This window comes from Phalacrocorax aristotelis, chromosome 2 (assembly GCF_949628215.1).
Source record: "Phalacrocorax aristotelis chromosome 2, bGulAri2.1, whole genome shotgun sequence".
NCBI classification, from domain to species: domain Eukaryota; kingdom Metazoa; phylum Chordata; class Aves; order Suliformes; family Phalacrocoracidae; genus Phalacrocorax; species Phalacrocorax aristotelis.
The window spans coordinates 2,004,569-2,024,767 of NC_134277.1; the positions used below are offsets into that span (position 1 = coordinate 2,004,569).

Genomic DNA, 20,199 nt, shown 5'->3' on the forward strand with positions numbered 1-20,199 from the left:
CAGACCGTTAGCCAAGTGGAAATAATGAGGGGAGTCCTTAGGGCAGCCCTGGGAGCTAAATGTAGGTGTACCAAAAGAGTTTCAGAAGGCAGAGGAGGTGAGAGATCAGGAGTGACTATCGAACAACGGAAAGGGATGAGGCTGCATGAGACCTGACCATGTGTCAAGGTTTGCCCTTGGGAAGCGGAGGAGTTTATGTACATCATAATTGCTCTGTGGAGGAAGTGATGGGAGAGAGGATGATGGGGATGACGTGTATTAATAGGTTTAAAAAGGTCTTAGTGGAAAAAATCACATGCTTGTGAAATACAAATGTAACCCCAACACAACGATACCGATCTTGATGGCCTTCTGGGCCTCTTTCCATCTGCTGCATTTCTGTCTCCTAAATCAGTCTCCCAAGAGTACAATAAAATAAAACCCTTCTCCTTCTCCAAAACTAGCCCAGACACAGCTTAGTGAGAACCTTGCTGTTTGTATTAGGATTCCTCAGTGTACTATGAAACAAGAGGAATATTGTTTCTTTCCTGGAGGGGCTCCTTGCTTGCATTGTCTAAATGCTTCCCCCCAGATAACCTCCCAACTGCTGGTTAGCAACGGTTTTATTAATAGGACTTATTTCAGACTTAGCTGTGTCTGACTTATCATGCACAGTTACGTGCTTCTTTGAGATACTATGGGTTTATAAAACAGTTCCCCAAGATATGAAGCTGTGAATGACGTTAACAGCACCAAAGGGCGCGTGCGTCCCTCCCGGTGTCTCTGGGACAAAACCAGCTTAATGCCATGGTTTAAGCCAAGAGGACTGTAGCGTTAGGGCTACAGCTGATGCCACTAATGACCAGGTGATGATTCCCTAAAGCCAAGATTGTTAGAACAGCAGGAAAGCTGGCGTAATACTTCCCGTTTGTTCTGGAAATATTTTAATTCAGACGTCTGGTGTCTTTAAAGAACATCACAGTCCACGCATCAGGGCAGGAGACAAGTGGAAAGAGATTAGCAGTCAGCAGCTCTGTCTGTCATATGGATTTGTACCAAATACCACCACTGTCAGTCTTGGTGCTGTGGATGCTTGGCACTCATAGGAATGTCCTTGCTTTACAATCTCAGTTGCCAACAGAAAAAATGCCAGGGAAACTCAATTCTTTTGAAGTGCCAGTATATTTAAAACAAACAAACAAACAAAACCCCAAGGGAAATCATCCTAGTAAGGAAAGAGAATTCACATTGAGCCTGTGAGTAGGTTTTGCAGCCTCCAGCTTTGGGCAATGAGGGCTGCTCTGCTGACTGAGCTCGAAGTGTGGGGTGATGCTGGTGTGCAACACTGGAAGGGCCCGATGACAGGAGTGGGTCCGGGCATCAGAGATACCACTGGGGGCTTTCACTCCCTTGGATGCCCGTTGCATTAGAGCAGCAGACGCAGAGCTGATTCAGAGCACGGGTGAGGGTCACTGTTAGTGGCTGCAATGCACTGGGACTCATTTGCCCACTGCTTAGCTTAGGCTGACCTCATTTTTACAGCCTGTCTCTAGATCCCTCCTGCCTGGGGTCTCTAGGACAGTCATCATGGACAGCTCCACTGTTGCTCTTGGTACCTGGAGCTGGCTGTGGTTTTGTGTGCTCCACACAGTTCTGAGGGAGAGGGGGAAAAAACCCCCATCTTCAGTCTAAACTTAGCCCAGAGTTCATTCCATCCATCTGCAATGATACCTTGTGGCTGGGTGAATGGTGACTCACCTTTCCCTACAACTCCATGGTGGTATGTGCTGAGAGGGGAGAAAATAACAGCGGCCGCCACCCACACATCTCTGCAGCTTTCCTGAGAGGAAGCTGTGCCTGGGTGGTAGGTCTGGTCAAACCGTCTGCCACCGCCTTGCCAGCTGTTATGCACGGTCCTCCAGCTCTGGGTGGTGTTTTTAAAGGGGCCATGATTAGAGGTGAGGCACACTCAGCCCTTCAGCTCAAACCTTCCCTTTGATCCAGCCGTGGGAATTTGCAGTCATCCATTTTTTTGTCCTGGCACAGTTCCTCCTGATCTGCAGTCTGCCAAAGGGCTAGCTCATGCTTTCTGCGTGAGACTCATCAGATCAGAAAAGGACATCTGCTTCTGTGCTAGTCACCCACACTCTTTTTATCATCATTGTAGGATTGATTGACCCACTCAGTGAAAACGAGAGTGTAATTCATCTTCTCCCTAAGTACAGACATAAACCAAGTCAAATCGAACCCTACAAGTGCTCCTTCTCTTCTGCTGGTAGAGAGCAAATGTGGGGTCACTGACACAGCTGGATGTCTACATCTAAGTGTAGCTGAGATGAATTGTTCCCTGAGAGCAATCAATCATAGTGATTTAAATATGAGTTGCCAGCAGCTCTGGCCTCATTTCACCCACACTGGCTATTGATGCCTGAGTAAACTCAATATGCAATTAGCCTTGGTCAGATTCTCAAAGCTTGATATAATTAGACACACTGGGCATAAGGATGCTGCTGACAATGCACCTGTATGAATGTGTTCCCCAATGGTTATTTATTCCTAATTAAACTAAGGTATGTGGATTTGGGATAGGATACAATCTAGATTATTATAATCTTCACAACAAAGAGGTGTTTGGACCCCTCCATGTGTTGGGAAAGGGAAAAGAATTGCTGTTCTTTTGGGGGCTCCTTTCTTGCATTCTTTAAATGGTTCCTTCCAGACAGCCTCCTGGCTGCCACTTAGGTAATTCTTTTATTAATCGGATTTCATTCAAGGTAAATCATTACTGAGAATTGCAAATAAAATGGTAATTCCCCTGAATGAGCTAGTTCAGATAAGAATTGAAAATAGTGGCCTGATTTTCAACAATAGCAGGGTTAGTGTTGAGTCCTGCCTTCCAAGTCCAGCAGATATTTTCTGTTTCTTCCTTTTCCTAAGCCAGAAGATGCTCAGAACCACTACAGTAGGGAGAGATAGGCAGGACACTGGTAGGAAATATGAGTTTTAGGCTGTCTGCATCTGTCCTGTAGACCCTCATTTTGTCCTATGAATGCTAGAGCTCCTTGTGCTGCTCAGGGTGTCTAGAGACAGAAGTATCTGGCAGCTGTCCACCGTGGCCTGCGTGGAATAACGGGGTTGGTCTCATCACGCTCTGCCACATCACAGCCATCCTGGCTGGAGAGTTGGGGAGATACAACAGACCCATTCTATAATATTATGAAAATCCCAAGTAGATGATGAAGGGATTTGTCATGTTGCCTTTCACCTCGAAACAAGGAAACAAGGATTTTGTGTTTGAGGTTCTCGCTATGTCTTCTTTCCACTGGGCTGCTTTGTTACCAAGGAACAAAATATGAGACTAAACTATGAGAGGTGGTCAGCTTCATAAGGAAAATCTGACCCAAAATGTGTGGCATTGTACATATATTGGGGAGGGGCGAAGGGTCATATATGTCCACAGAGGAATGCTTCCAAGGTTGTGTACTCCGGGACTGTTAGGTTTGTCCCAAGCGTATGCTTTGCATGTATTCATTTGCATGTTTATGCATACCAAAATACAGTTCCTCTTTATTTATGTCTTCACCATAATGGCAATCTGTACCCCAGGAATGTCCCCATCAGCAGAGACACCCACCCTGTCATTTTTCTGTGAGAGGCAGGTGTAAATTCTGGTGTAAATTCACTTTGCTGACCTGTGCCTCTTCATTCAGAAGCTTGGACCTTACATTCGGACATTGTGTTTCCTTCTTTTGCATCTGAGATCAGCAGCAGCTTGTTGGCATCTTGGAGCATCTTGGAGCTGATAGAGGGCAGTGCCATGTAAAAATAGGGAGCGGGACAACCATAAAACTTAGGGAACAGGAGGAAATATGAAGTGATGAGAAAACAAGAGACAGACGGCAGAGTCAGAGCAAGGTCCAGAGAGCTGTCCAATAGAGTACAGCAGCGGTTATTAGAGGATGCTTTAGGAAAAGGTACAAGAACTGGGCAAAACTTCTCTGAAACACTCTCCTAAACCTCAAGCAAAGACTTCCTAAGCTAAATATTTCTGAACATTTTGTATTGTACAGAAACGGATTTATTTTCCAGGTAATGGGCCCGTGACCCTTTACGCATTTGTAGACTGTGAACATCCACCGTATCCCATGACCAGCTTTCCACAATTCAGCTGTAAGAGGAGAGAACCACTTCCTTCACTTTCCTTTGAGCCTGATTCATGCCAGCTTCACTTGATGCCCCCTAGTTCTTCCGCTGGAAAAGACTGTGGACAGCAGATCCCCATCTGTCTACAGATAAAACCTTTTCATCGAAGTAGCCTGGGTTTTACCCTGGTGCTACCATAATCACCCCTGGAGGGGGCATCAGCAGTGGGGAGTCACCTGGGATAGGGGAAAGAGGCTACAGCAGGAACACAGGAGCAGCAGAAGAATGGACAAAGGGCATCTGCACTCTTGTGGTGAGGGCAGAGGTCCTGAAGGTGGGACTGGTGAATAGGGAAGGTGGAAGAGGAAAGAACAAAATTTTACAGGCTCTATAAAATTTTTCTTGGAGTTATGACTCAGTTTCTTTCATGGACCTCAGAAACACCCAGAAACATAAGACAGAGACTAAACCAGTGCTCTTATTTGTTTCAGTCTTCTGTTTTTCATCTGGCTGTTATTCTTTGTCTCTTTCAGGTTGAATTCACCCCTGATCAGATCGAAGGTGAGGAAGATGAGTTTGTCTTCTGTGCACAGTAAATACTGTCACTGGGAGGTGCTGGCAAGTGCTGGGGTGAACATGGGTGTGATATCGGAGCTACCTTGAGAAGGCGGCACTTTAATTCATGGCTTTGCTCCTGCTTTGTCCCTCCTCCAAATCCTCTGTTGAGCTGGTCAAGAGAAAAGGGGAAAGGTCATGCACCATGGAGAGTAGGTATTTATTTCAGTAAAGAAAACATCAGTTCCACTGCCTATGAGGCAAAACCAAAAAAGAAACAAAACACCCCCATACCCTCAAAACCTCAGCCCTAATATATGTTCTTTCTTTAAGAAAACCCACTGGCAAAATATCAATCCTTTCAAGAGAAAGTCTCCCAACTCTGATTTTGAGAACTTTTCCCTGTATTCAATCAGAATTTAATGTGTTACAGTTTTGTGACAGCTCTCCAGAAACCAGCAAATAATGACAGCAATGGCATTTTTTTTTTCTTTCAAAGCAAAACATCAGCACTTGTTTCTGAAACCTTTGTCCCAGCCCAAGAAACTGATACTAAAACCTCATGTAAGAAGCCCTGGGAACACTACCACTGCAGCTGTCCCCTTTTCCCTCAACTACCAGCCTGCTTTTTACTTAAAGGATAATTGATAGATGGAATCAAACATCTGGCAGAATTCTGCTTTGGTCTTTAAACACTTGGCAGAACTTGATAGAGCCTATGAAAGATGGTATCAGAAGATGGGTTAATTAGAACAGATGAAAAAAACCAGAAATCACAGGCTACCAAGTCAGGCTGATTCAGACAGGAGAGATACAGAAGGAAGGATTTTCTGAACTGGAACAAAATGCCGTAATATTTTAGAGCCTGAGGCTTTGCCACAGACATCCATCATTACCTTGGGATTTTCAAGCCCCCCTTAATGGCTTTAGTTTCTATTTTCTAATGACAGGTCAAAAGTAACTCATGATTAGAGGCAACTGTTAATTTCTGGAAACCTGCCCCTTTTCTAGTCCCAAAGTCACAGGAGAGGCACAACTCTGAGCCACAAACCTTTGGACTATTTCAGCAGCACACAACAGCTGGATCTCTCATCAGCTAATATTTTGGGGATTAGACAGGACCCACCAACCTTCTATACCTTGTTTTCTTTCTCCCTGAGGAGAATTAGCTCCAGAGACTATATCAGAGAATGGGAAAAGAAATTACTTATTTAAAAAAAAAAAAGGGATCTTTGTTGAGTCATCAACCTATTGGAATGGCTAAGAAATGACAAATTTGGGGCAACCCTAGGGCTGGCATAAAGCGTAGCAGGTCTAGAGCAGATGTAGACCATCCCTAAAAACATAAACTTGTGTCTTCTTTCTTTTCTTCTTTTCTTCTCACACCTGCCTTCTGGTCTAGCTTTACTCACTGCGTACACAGAGAAAAGCTGGGAATCCAGCGCTTGTGAAAGAGGATGTCCTTGAAATATCAAAGGGCAAGCCATGGGGCAGGGAGCAGACAGCATCACCTGTGTGAGAAAGGCTATGAGGCCTCCACATCAGCTACAACAGCATAACAGAGTTATACTGTGTGCTTAGTCCTGGGGAGAAACACTAAACCCACTCAAGTTTAATCCCACAGTAGGTTCATAAACTCTGCCATGACTGCCGAATGGCCTGAACATCCCCTGGCTACTGATCACTGCTCATCAGTCAGCTCTCCTCTCCTTCACCTGATCTTTAGAAGGTTCTTTGGTTTATAGATGAGTAGGCAGACAGATGATAGTTGCTAGATAGATATTTACTCCTAGGTAGAGCTTAGATGCTTCAGATGTAGAATTATATCTACAGCATGGTCCACAGTTGCCCCTGGATTGCCCCCAGCACATGCTGTCCTCTGTCCTAGATTGCACATGTCAAAACCTTGCCGAGAAGTGTGCCACCAGTTTAAGAAAGTGGACAACCAGTATGCCGGTGCTTGAGACTGTTTTATTTTGTGTCAAAAGTACAGGTTCAAAAGCAAGCACCACTTGGCACGATTTATAGCTGTTATACTGGCTGTTGACGTGACTTGAGAGTTAGGACTCACAGGAGCTCTAGATTAATATGTCAAAACCAAATTTTTAAATTTTTCTTCTCCTTCCCATTCCCTCCTCACTTTTCCAAGCTTCCAAGACTGCCAGCTCTGCCTTTCTTCTGCGTTTCAGTTGCACTTTGTTTGCTCTGGATTCATTCCTAGCTCCATGCTGCACTGTAAATTTTGTCAAATTTCCTCTTTCAGGAAGTCATCAGGAGGTCAAGGTCACCTGTCATACCTTTATATGTGTTTTTAAAAGAATAGACCTCTAGAGTATAATCATCACCTCTCTATTGACCAGATGAGGACCTAGGTGTCTCAGTGAGACTAGATGCTTCAGATGGAACTGTATCAATAGGAAGTCCATCCTATGTGTTATATGTTACTGGCTGTCAGTCTATCACTAGTGGCCCAACTCATTTTCTGGCAGCTGATTTTGAATTGAGGTGGTAGAGGAGAAACGGGCAACACAGTATCTCAGGGTCTTTTCCAGCCCTATCATGTAGGATACTGCAAACTTTTCCTCTATCAAAAGGCTTTGTTGCACCAGACTTAGTTCCCTGCAAGGACTCATTATTATGTTAACCCCCAAAATGTTACTCTCAGAAGAAGAATGGTCTGTGGGTGAAGCCATGTGTAACGCACCCATCTTTACACGTCCTCCTGCCTCAGCTGTGAGTGAAATTCATTCGTTGTGGCGATGTGTATTTATGAAACTGGATTTCTGGCCTCTTCAGCCCCCTAAATTGCTGAAAAGAGAAGAATACGAGCTATTCAAGATGAGAAGGTAGGTAGCAATTAGGCATATGAAAATACACACTGCTCCTGCCAGTGGTTTAATGGCTAGCAGAGGGACAAAGGAGACCATAGCCATGCTGGTTTCATTGCTTTGATGGAAACTTGCATTAAGCCAGCAAATGCAAATGCAAATTTTTTTTTTTAAAAAAAAAGACTGCTTCTGTATATTGACAAAATGGGGTTTCCAAACCCACAGGCCAATGCTTTGGTGAGAGGCGGTTACATGTGATTTTAAATTTTTTTTAAAAAAAAGAGGGAAATGTGAGCTGTCAGTAACTATGACAAGTTGTGAACCTTTAGGAGGTGGTGCTCAGGGTGCTCAGGCAATTGGTCTCAGGGAGTAAGGACGCGGCAGGAGGATGAGTAGCTCAGGGACGTAGGTGTATTTCTCACCCACCTCAACTGCTGAGACACCCAGGACAGGGCAGAGCTGGGAGTGGGTCTCTGGCCCCCTTCCACTGTCAGAAAGGAGCCCATGAAAATCCACTATTGCCCTCTGCTGGAGTGAGGGCTGCCAATGGGACCTGGGCTCCGGCCGGTGACAGCGGCACAGATCAGGAGAGGCAGGAGGAGAAGGAAAGGGAGAGCAAAGAGGAGAATGCAAAAAAGAAAACAATGGGAGCGTTAATCAGGCCAAAATGAGAAAATGCATCATTGTTTGAAAGTGTTGGATGAAGAAGGAAATGAGTAAGATGTGAGTGGAATGATAAAATGAAAAGGGAGGGAGAAAGGAGGAGAGGCAAACCCAGCAACACTGGAAGACGGAAGGAGAGAGGGAAATAAGCAAAAATGGAAGGAAGGAAAAGGGGGGGGGGAATAATGAGGAGAAGAAATTCAGAAGGGAAAGGTGGAGAAAATCTGGCATGCCCAGTGCATGGCTGAATGGTTGAATGAGTCAGGATTTAGGGAAAAAAGAGGTAGCCTTACTGTGTATAGACAGTGTGGGGGGAAATATACAGAAGAGTAACAGCAGGGCAAGGGGCAGATTCAGGGATTCACAGCTTTAAAGCCAAAGGGATATTTGTGCTCACTTGTAGACCGTGCAATATGCAGTGTGTTCATTAAAGGGTAACAGCCTGTTACTGTCGCTTGTGCCTTGAGATGTTCCTCTGTCTCTGTGATGTGTCTGCAACCCCAATAGAGAGAGGCAAACCTGAGTAACTGGTATGTCTGGGGAAGCCTCCCCTGGGATCCTGCACTCACCCCATTAATTAACAGTGAGCATGGGAATGCTTACATCAAGGTAATGCTGCTCAAAGGGACTCCCTCTTCAGCCAGATTAAAGGGAAGACGTGAAGATATACTCACAAGGAAGTAGTGGAGGGGAGCTGGCTGGCTTGCAAGGGGAAGGGAGAAAGCAGGCAGATGTGAAACACTGGAGGGAATGATTGCATCTCCACACATGAGATGTGGCCTGGCATTGGTGGCTGATGGCATACCGAACCTGACTTCTCCAGATGCAATTGCATTGGGTGTTAGAAAAAAACAAAAATCAGATGATTCTTCTAGATCTGCTCATTGACACTGTTAAAGACAATTATAAGTTTTTCTATATACCTTCACCCTCCCTCAGCTATAGACTGCCTGCTGTGTGATTATTTCTGTAGGTTATCATGGCATATCTTGTTACCCGCTAATAGAGGCGCTCCTTTAACTCAGTGGGTGTGTCAGTGCTCTCTAAGTGTATAATGCTGGATACAACATCCAGTTAGCTGATGAGCAGAACCGCTATTGAATTCTGTCCCATCCTGAGTGCTCCTGATGAGCTAGAAAGCTCTCAAGGCCAACCGCTTCTATAAGGTTTTCTGCACTTCCGACATTAGCTGAGATGGAATACCATGAGAAGAGCATTTGACCTCTCTGATTCCATTCCCTGATTGAACCGGAAAATGCCGGGGAGGAGGAACACAAACACTGCAGATAACAGCAGCAGCAAAGCTCATCAAACTTGTTCCCAAGCTGCAAAACAAAAAGGGCAGGCAGAGTTAGTTATGGGGAAGGTCTAGGCTTGCTTTGGGTTTATCGGAGGAAGTATGGCATGCATTTCTTTTTACCTTCTCGTCTTCCAGAATTTAAAGAAGCGTTCTCACTCTTTGACCGGACTCCTAAATCTGAGATGAAGATCACATATGCACAATGCGGAGATGTCTTGAGAGCCTTGGGGCAGAATCCAACCCAGGCAGAGGTCATGAAAGTGCTGGGCAGACCCAAACAAGAAGGTTGGTGTCCTCCTCTGTGTTTGTTTCAAAAAGATCACTCTAAGAATTATTTGTGAAGCAGATGAGGTCTCCATTTTCTCCATTTTCTGATGGAAAGATTGTGAAATAACAAAGGATATGGAACAGCCTCTGCAAATTGCTAGCAGAAAAGTAAATGAGGAAAAAGATGATCCTGCAGTCAATATAATTGTCTCGAATTTAGGAGAATGAATTAATTTAATGGCCCTGTGCATCAGCGTGTTTTACAATGACAAGCTTTTGCCTTTAAAAATTGCTTTGATGACAGGCATTCACTTGTGTTTACTAAAAATGCCATTTTGAAGACATCCAAAGGAACAAAGGGATAGACTGAATGAGAGGACATAACTTGTTCTACGAAAGTATGTATTAAAGGGTCTGTAACGATTGCGGTAATATCTCCCTTCAGCATCCACCATACACTGGATATCTCTTCAGAACAAAGGAAATCTTTCCTAGACCATGTCTAAATTCAAGCATTTTCTAGACTATTTCTCTGTCCTTTCCTTCCATTGAGGTGGAACTGACAATGAGGCCCTCATTCAACAATATGATATGTCAGGATATGGCAATGACACAGTGGCAGATGGGACAAGGGGTCATATGGGAACAAAATGCCCTCTGATGCTCTTGAAAGGCAAAAAAATCAGGAAAACAGGATACACAGCCCTGGTCCTGCCTATTTCCTCTGAAGTTCCTCTCCCAGTATGATTTTACACATCTCTGTTGTAGGCCTGAAAAGCAAAGCTGATTTCCTATTGGCAACGAGCTTCTCTTACTGTCTTCTGTTTAGTTTCATACTTTTTTGTTGAATGAAACAGTCTTGGGAGTCTAACAGTAGCGTCTTTCCTTGATGTTTCCTTGATATGTCAGGTACTAGGACATTATCTATGTATCTGTCTGTCTGTCTGCCTGTCTATCTATCTATCTATCCATCTATCCATCTATCTATCTATCCATCTATCCATCTATCTATCTATCTATCTATCTATCTATCTATCTATCTATCTATCTACTAAAAATCATTTTTCTCTCTTTGCCAGACCTTGTTCCCACGCTATCCCTTCTTCCATCTGTACTTACAATATTTCTAAGCTCTTTTCTCCCCTTTAGCTGGCATTTATTGCCAGAGTTCTTCTATCCTCACCACCTACCCATGGTGGATGCCCCATGATTAGTCCTCAGCTCTCCCAGAATCCACCAAAACTTCCATTTACATCTGTGTCTTTGTAGAGATGAACTCCAAGATGATCGACTTTGAGACCTTCCTGCCCATGCTCCAGCATATTGCCAAGACAAAAGACACAGGCACCTATGAGGACTTTGTGGAGGGTCTGCGCGTGTTTGACAAGGAGGGAAATGGAACAGTAATGGGGGCTGAACTCCGCCACGTTTTGGCCACGCTGGGTAAGGTGAACCTTTCCTTATGCAGTTTCCTCATTGAGGTCTTTCCCATACAGCTTGTATCATGCTGGGTAACCTTTATGGAGAAAATGACTGAGCAAGACTTCGGCCATCACATTGTCCTCAGTTATAAAGACAAAAAAATGTCCGTTAATAACGAAGCTAAAAATCACTGACCTACTTTCCTTCTTTCTTTGATCTAGTGTTTTATTTCTCCAATAAATATTATATTTCTATCACCATAAAATCATCCAAACACATCTATTCCTTCAATATTTTTCTCCATTTTTCTGTACCTTCAAGAAAATTTTTAGGATTAAGCACTTTTTTAACAGTCGTCTGTTTAACAGAAGTGTGTCCAAAATGGAAAGCTCCTGTTTTTACAGTAGGGATCAATATCTCTCCATCCTCTCAGACTTTGACTTCAAAAGCTCAGTTTTTCACAGAGAGTGATGACAACAGAATGAGGGCAGGACAGAAAATTAGGCTGTAACTTAATGACAGGTTTCCAATTTGGACTAGAAGGCACTGACATGTTGTCATCTGAATCCAGTAAGCATTTCTCAAGATCGGCCTTTTCTACTAGTGGTTGTCCACTATTTTAAAAAGGGATGAACCTTTACAGAAGAGATTCAATTTAGACCAAAGGATTCTAGTGATGGGTTTTGACCTGGGATATCAATTCAAAAAACCACATATTTTATGCACAGGGCTTTTCATTCAATGACACACCATGTCTATTAATGACACAGGGAATAAGAAAAGAAAGCAATGTTATTGTCCTTTTTATCACTGATGCTATCACATCGGTTTGGGGACCAAATTCAGTGATGGCAAAAAAAAAAAAACCCACAAGGACAGTATTGTTGCCCTATGTAAACTTGCCTGGGACAAAGAAACCACTCAGTGCAGTTTTGTGAGTTTCACAGCCCTACAAGAAACACTTTCACACTTACCTATTTCCAGTAAGCTAGAACATTGTGGCCATGTCTGATTTTCAAGTACCAATAGGAAGTATTCAAATCTTAAGATTTAACAGTCCTGTTTAGATTAGCATCTCTAAATACTGGCAAAATCCTAGGCATAGCCAAATATTCTGTAAATTAGAGTGTTTTTCTGTTCAATTAAAAAAAAACTAGTTGAATTTTCACAGGTTTACATCAGCTGAGGACTTTTTTCTGTGCACCAGAACCCAGTGATGGAAAAGTGGAAAACATGAGCAGCAGGGCACACCCGATGCATTTTATTTTATTTTATTTTCATTTCTATGATTTCAGGTGGCCAAGGAGGCCACCAGCCCCCGGGCATGTGTCAGCACTGGTGTGGCCAGCAGGAGCCGGGCAGGGATGGGGCCCCTGTGCTGGCACTGGGGAGGCCCCACCTCGAATGCTGGGCTCAGGTTTGGGCCCCTCGGGACAAGAAGGGCCTTGAGGGGCTGGAGCGTGTCCAGAGAAGGGCAGCGGGGCTGGGGCAGGGTCTGGGGCACAAGTGTGCTGGGGGGCGGCTGGGGGAGCTGGGGGGGTTTAGCCTGGAGAAGAGGGGGCTGAGGGGAGGCCTTCTCGCTCTCTGCAGCTGCCTGAGAGGGGCTGGAGTGAGGGGGGGGCTGGTCTCTGCTCCCAAGTCACCAGGGACAGGATGAGAGGGAACGGCCTCAGGCTGCGCCAGGGGAGGTTTAGATTGGAGATTAGGAAAAATGTCTTCACCAAAAGGGTTGTGAAGCATTGGAACAGGCTGCCCAGGGAAGTGATTGAGTGACCATCCCTGGAGGTATTTAAAAGATGTGTAGATGTGGCACTTAGGGCCATGGTTTAGTGATAGACTTAGCAGTGTTAGGTTTATGGTTGGACTCAATGATCTTAAAGGCCTTTTCCAACCTGAATTATTCCATGATTCTATGATATCAACCTCAAATTTCTCCCTTACCTTTATGGAACTGATTTGATCTCATCCTAAATGAGAATCAGAATAAAGAGATGGATTGGGGTGATCTTTGATTAACCAGAATGAAGCCTTACAGGTGAATAGGCACCTAATATTTAGATAATCAAATTCAATGGAATGGATCACTAATCCAAATCAGAGATTCTAAGTTTGACCTTAGAAACTTCCTGAACCTCAAACTCTGAGGCAAACTAGACGGTGACTCTACTAAGAGTTTACTTAGTGAGGACTTGGTTAAAAAGTTACTAAAACCTTCAATATTTGGCACTTAGAGAAAGCTTATTCTTAGAAGAACGAATATGTGAACATAATATCATGTGGGTTTCCATATTTATTCTGTCATTCTGGTTTTCAGATCAAATTTTCTCAGCTTGCAAGTTCAAAAGTAGCTTTCCTAGCAGTCAGCACCACAAATTAAACTGAAGAGACATTCTCCCTGCCTTCTCTCTCACTCTTTTTTTTAATTCTTGGATTCTTTGAACTATGCTTTGTAAATTCTTAAAAAAAAAAGGTGCAGGTACCAAACAGGCATTTTGCTTTCCACCCAGGTGAAAGGTTGACTGAAGAGGAAGTTGATAAGCTAATGGCTGGTCAGGAAGATGCCAACGGCTGTATCAACTACGAAGGTAGGTATGACCACTCGTCTGAGCAGCGGTTGTATGCCTGAAGGCATTGTTGCAATTATCCTGAGAAAGTTCAAACCTGTGGAAGATCTGACTCCCAAAGATCAGGATGTGTGCTCTTCCAAATTTTAGACCAACGCAGATTCTATAATTCACCTGATATACCCTATCTTTTGAAGCTTGTTTGTATTTTCCATAGCTGAATGGCCAAGGCCGTTTCAGGAGGTGGGGCTCTTTATTCCTGTTTTGTTTGTCTTTTCTTTAAAAAAAAAATTTTATTTTTTTTTCACCCTATCTCACAGTTTCTTGTCCTCTCAAAAAAAGATACACATCCCTTTTGAGACTTCTTTACAGAAAATCACTAAGTTTTCCCTCAAAAACTCAGCAAAAAAATGTTATCCTTAGTATTGTCTTTGGTGTTGTAAGAATCCTACCTGCTCCTCTAAAGATCTTCCATCTTATTTCATTGCTATTGTAGAAAGCCATAATGAAAGGATTTGGTCATGAGTAAGTGGACCATGGTTCTCTCCGGCATCTTGCAAGCCTACATGCTTCAGGCTGTTCAATAAAACAACAATATTCTAGCAGGGATCATGAACACATGTTATTTTACACAGCTGAGTCCTTCTTAAGGTTAACTGGCGGCTGGTGATTGTATCATCTTGGTGATTTAGCTGGTCTGCCATATTCACTGACCCTTTAATGAGTATTTGGTTTGTTAGTCTCCCTCTACTTATAAATGCTACACCAGCCATTTGAGCCCAGGGAAACATTTCTTTACAAGTATTTTATTGGTAGAAATCTGTAGATTTAGCCTGCCCAAATGACTTATGAACCTATGCTGAATTCAGGGAAATTCATAGCAGGGGGGGATTATTAGGAAGGAAAAAATATTTTCTTGCTGCAAAATGTACTTTTCCTTTTCCTTTTGAATTTCAAAATTATATATAATGAATGTTTTTTTAAATGGAGAAAAATGGAACCCAAAACTTTTTGAAACAAAAGCTTAGTTTGACTCTGAAATACCTTGTTTGTTCCTAAACCTGAGTTCACTGCAGAGGTGTAGTCACAATACCTGACTTGGTGACCTGCTGCGGATTCCGGAGGTTCATTCCAGAGGCACCTTCGGTACCCCCTGACTTAGTACAGATGTGCTGAAGCTTTGAAAGCCTTGCAAGATGAGGACCCAGAGTTTCTGATGGCTGTATACTTTGGAAAGCCAGTTCCATATGGCAGCCAGGGGTAAGGGATTAAGCAAGCTATGGATTGACTGATGGGTGTGTTCATTTCCACTGGCTACCTAGGCTGCTGGCTACACTGCACTCTACGTATATTATCGTAAGAAATTCCAAAGCATTTAGCACCTGCTCTCGGGAATCTTATTCACAAAGTAGCATGGTCTTCATTGCATCAGAGGAAGTAAGAAGAGTGAATTTAAATAACAACCAAGCTGAGATACCCAGGATGTTACTGAGGGAATTCATAAATGACCTTTCTCTTTCTCTTGTTTCCAGCTTTTGTGAAGCATATCATGGCTAACTGAATGCCAGGTGAGTCTCTTCGGTCCTCCTTGCATAGCCTATTATTTTGGTTTTGGCATCTAAGACAGGCTTGAAGAATGTGTAAGTGACTAATCAAAGACAGTGAGTATTTTCAGCATGCTGTACAAGGAATTAGGACAAGAATGAGTAAAACATCGTCAACCTATCAAGTGCACAGAAAATTGGTGACCTTTCTGCAATTGTCTGGTAAATCTGGATGCCTTTATGTTAGAATTCTGACATAATATATCCTAAAAGGATTTGGTTTCCAAAGAGCAAGCGTCATTCCTTTATGACTGACTGGAAACTTCAAAGGATACACATCTTTCACATCCACTTATAAGTGTCTGTTCCTAGACTTCTAAAAAGGCAAGGAGATAGAACTGAGCTGACTAGAGAAGGAGTGGGCAAAAACTACAATGAAAAGTAGTTAAGGCGTAATGCATGCCTATGTCACTAAACGTAAGCTTGGAGGTTAATTATTGGCCTTCCATAGATCCAGCTCCCAACATCTCCTGGCAAATGGGTTGGTTTTCCAGGAAAAATGATCAGCTGTGTCCAGCACATCTTCTGGCTTTATTCAGTAGTGTTCTCCAAACCACAGTACTGTTAAGGGGATTGCCGTCTCACCATTGCACATGAGCTGAACTTTATTTCCAGTATTTCCTGGTCATTCTTTATTCTTGTATTCCTGGAAAAGGTGCCCACTGTTTTCAGCTGGCACTCACCATTATTTATCTCTGCTCAGCTCTTGGGGAAGGTCTGACCTGAGAGTTAACCAACTCCTCCTATTCTGCAAAATATCTGATAAACTGGGGAAAGCAGTGGCTTCTTTCAGATGTTTTCTAGTTGTTTCGGGTTTTATTTGGGTTGTGGGTTTTGGTTTTGTTTTGTTTTTTTCTGCTTTGGTTTATTTTTCTACTCTGTCCTGACCAGTCCTGGCTTTGTTTTCCTTTTGGAGGGGGCATTATCCCAGCCCACTGAGACCTGTCTGTTGTGCGGTGGCCCTTTTTTTATGTTCACTGGCACCCCAGGGAGGAAGTTAAGTAGAAGTCACATCCAGGTTTTGGGAATTTTTTTTCCACGATATAATTGAACAAAATGTAAACTGGCTAAAAAAGATGCCTAGGTTTCCTTTCTTATTACAGTCCAGTTTTCTTTCTTAAAGGCATTTATCTTCTCTGAACACACACTCAGTTTTCCAACACTGGTTCCCAGGTTTTGATTCCAACGATCTGGACTGGCCCACAGCCGTAGTGGGTAATCCCACAGCAAGCGTGATCCTTACTTGGTTTTTAGAGATATTTTCAATCCTTAGTCCTATCCTAAACCCACAGCCGTGGCGAATTCCCATTCTGATGCCAAAAGTCTTTTTAGTCACCTAAAGCAACATCAGCCAGAAAAGAAGACAAGTGAGCAGCTGTAGGTCATAAAGCTGGCACAGGGCTGGGACCTACAGCACAGGGGCCACAAGAGTGTCTTTGCTCATTATGGAGCTGAGAGCTCCTGACTCACAGAGAACCAACATGCCACTGATTTGCCAGTGAGCCATAATGGACATCATCCAGAGGTGGCATCTCCTATCCCTGCTATGTTGTTGTTGGCATGTTTAGGGAAAGGCAAAGGCAGTGTTTATCCTTGAAAGGGTGATAGCCCTTTGCCTTAAAGCATATAACAAACAAATCCCAAAACACTGGATTTTAACTCAGTGGGAATCTGGATTTGAGTCTAAAAATATAGTGGCTTGTGTTTATTGGTCATTCTGATATGCTGGAGAAAAGCTAGAGCTGTAGCCCAAGAACTGGACTGTGTCTTTCGTTTTATCTTTATTTTGTGAGCATAGTTGTTGTGACTGCTCTGTATTGACTTTTTCTTGTACACAGCCTCTCCACTGGCTTGCCCCCAGGTGCTACATGCTATTTATAACACAGAGTAATCAAGTACGTCTTCAATTAGTGACTTTTTCCACTGTGGTTTTTTTTCGGCCCCCTCAAGTCAAGTGTTCTGCAGGATTATAGCCAGCTAGTCTTCCTTCACATCAGGCATTGCTGTAGAAAACACTCCCAGATTAGCTACACACCTACCCCTTACACTACTCAGCAGGAAAGACACGGGCAGCAGGAGACACTAGGCTTTCTCATGTAGCTAGAAAGCACTGTACCCTCCTCGTGGCCCAATGACCACTGCAGCGTGGAGCAGGCCTGTGGACTACATGGAGCCCCGTGAAGGCAACACACGTAACTCTCCCCCTGATATGTGACTGAATGTGTGAAGCGCAGAGTCAACGTTATGTCATGGTCTGGGGTTTGGATACATGTCCATTCATGGGAGTTGATCAAACAGCCCAAAATGCTGGGAAAGGGCATCTTTGGGAGCAAGCTCGATGTTGTCAAAGTTGTTCAGATACCTACTTCTGTAACACAAGCTTTGTGTTACAAAACCACCCTATTTAACTTTCAACATATAAGCTCAAGTAGTAGAGCAGTACAGCTGGAGACACGGTCCATGGTGTGTACACAGAGGCTCAATTTGGTGTTCCACATGTAGGTTCATGGTGTTGTTTGAGATGCTCCAGGTGTTTCATGTATCAGTGCCCTCACAGATGGGATGCAGAGCCCACGTCACACCAGTGCTTCCTGGCAGTTGGCAGCCAGGCAGGGTACTCTAGGACATCTCACGTGGCTCTAGGTGCTGAGGTGTGGGGAGCTCAGTTCAGCCCTGTGGTTTTAACTCATGTGACTGTAAGTGAAATCCTAGAATATGCCATCACTATTTGACCAGCTGACATAGTCTTCCTCAGCTCCCATCAGATTAAGATGCCTAAAAGTAGGTGTCTATACGAAAGTGGAGAACTTCTGTTTCCAGACCTGAAGAAGGTCAAGTTAGATGAACTCAGAATGATTCACCTCATCCGAAGACGGCACATAGATGCAGTGAGTCCAGAGGCCAACGCTGAGGAGGACAGATCTCCCATAACCCCTGTGTCATATTTGCCATCTCTATGGGAATGTTCTGAATGCCTTGGGTGTCTCAAATAATGGTATCAGATGGTTATGGTACAGGAGATGGATCCTGCCTGAAATCTAGACATCAGCTAAGAGAAACCCCTGCGCTCAAACGTTGCTGACTGGCGACTGACTGCAGATAATGGAGGGATAACAGAAGTAGGAGAAACTGTCTAGGGGTTCAGGAACTAGACTGTTTTTCTGGAAAGCTGAGTCTTTACCCTAGCTTCACGCCTGACATGGCTATATTGCCTCTCCATATCACTGTTTCCCATGTTTTATCCATCATTTACACTTTGAGTGTAAGATTGTGGGGTTGGGACTGACTAAGGATATTTTCTCGTGTTGTGCAATTGCTCTCTGATGTCAGTTGGCATCTTCATAGTGCAGAGACACTCTGCTGCAGGCCTTGCTGCCAATAAGCTGAGTACAGATGCATGAGGATGACTGAGGCTGATTCCTGGTGGCGTTGTTTGTTTATCCTTTCTTCCTCTAATGCTTAAAAATAACTTTGTTTTTAGGACAAGATAGGCGCCGAAAGCCCCAGATGCTGGCCTTGGATTTCGATGTAACGGAATGTCTTCTCATTCTTCAGCCCAGATTCCCATTACAGAGCTACAAAATGTGCTGTCCCTAAAGTTATTTGGATAAATGTTTTTTTGTTTGTTTTGTCTTTTTTTCTTCATGGGAAGAGGGTGGTCTCCGTGGAGATTCAATACACTCAGGAAACTGAAGAAATCTGAACTATGAATACCTATATGAACTATCTGAACTATGAATACCTGGGCATTGTCACTTTTTTCTGATACAGAATATAAACAGCAATACAAAATTGTTAAGGGAGAGGGGAGAAAAGGGGAGTAATTTTTTTCATTACTAAATCAGTAAAAAAAAATGTATTTGTCATTTAGCCATATCCTTCCCTCCACTCCTCTCTTCCAACAAACAACTGGACCTTTCTCTTTGTGTTTATCGCATTTATAAAAAAGTAGCTGTGAGTAAGGGAGAAAAGAAACTAAACCAGTTGTATAAATCTCATGTATGCAAGGAATGCTCTTAATCTTTAGAGAAAAATAGTAAAAGTAGAATGTCCAGCAATCAGCAGAGCATTTGCTGAACATTGTTCACATGTTTCTCAGCTTTGGAAGATACCACCTTTAACATACAAGGTGTAACTGAAGAAAACAAAGCATACCAGAAGTGTGCACAATGTTTGCTAAAATGCATCCCTTCTCCACCAGGATTACTTCCCATTCCAACATTCTGGCCTGTGAAAAAAGTAAAATATCTTTCCCGGTGCAAACTGGAAATTGTTCTCATTTACATATCTTGGTCCTGTAGCTTTTCGCAGTAAAACCTGGGATTCTTTGTCACCTGGTTTCATCGTTGTTTCTGTGTCTGTGGGAGAAAGGGGAAATGGGAAATAAATGCTGTTGAGAAAAACCTCAGTAGAGGCAAAGGAAAGCTGAGAAGCGTGAAAAAGTACGCAGATTAAGTTGGCTCATTTTCTGGGGAACAGTAATTTAAAAAGGAAAAAAAAATAAGCTATATCCTTTGGGGGTGGAAAAAGAAGCAATAAGCTGCTACAATTTGTTAGGAAATACCAAAGAATCTACATACGTGACACTCCATTTAAGCAAGAGGTATTGTTAAAACAGACAACTTGGAAACTTAATGGAGGGAAGATAATCAGTGGAACATTGCAATACCAGGATACAAACTGCATAGCAATGACTGAATAGGTCATCCCCGCAGAGAAGAATTGCTATGAACGAGAGAACACAAACAATCGAATTACGTGAAAATACGAGCTGTAACAAAATGTACCATTGACTAGCCATAATAGAAAACCAGCAGTTAGAGAGCTAAATGTAGTATCAAGCTGATGGCAATAGCAATAAAATGCCAAGGGAA

General features: G+C 43.3%; 1 protein-coding gene across 3 annotated transcripts in view; it reads left to right on the forward strand.

The window, feature by feature from the left end:
- Positions 1-19,658, forward strand: part of MYL3 (myosin light chain 3) — a 46,090-nt gene extending 26,432 nt beyond the window's left edge. For all 3 annotated transcript variants that reach the window (XM_075082066.1, XM_075082065.1, XM_075082067.1), the window contains exons 3-8: positions 4,656-4,683; positions 9,604-9,753; positions 11,005-11,178; positions 13,665-13,742; positions 15,254-15,289; positions 18,807-19,658. In XM_075082066.1, the coding sequence (XP_074938167.1) occupies positions 4,656-4,683; positions 9,604-9,753; positions 11,005-11,178; positions 13,665-13,742; positions 15,254-15,282 (459 nt within the window). In that variant the 3' untranslated portion in view covers positions 15,283-15,289; positions 18,807-19,658. The remainder of the gene's footprint in view (positions 1-4,655; positions 4,684-9,603; positions 9,754-11,004; positions 11,179-13,664; positions 13,743-15,253; positions 15,290-18,806) is intronic.
- The last annotated feature ends 541 nt before the right edge of the window (positions 19,659-20,199 follow it).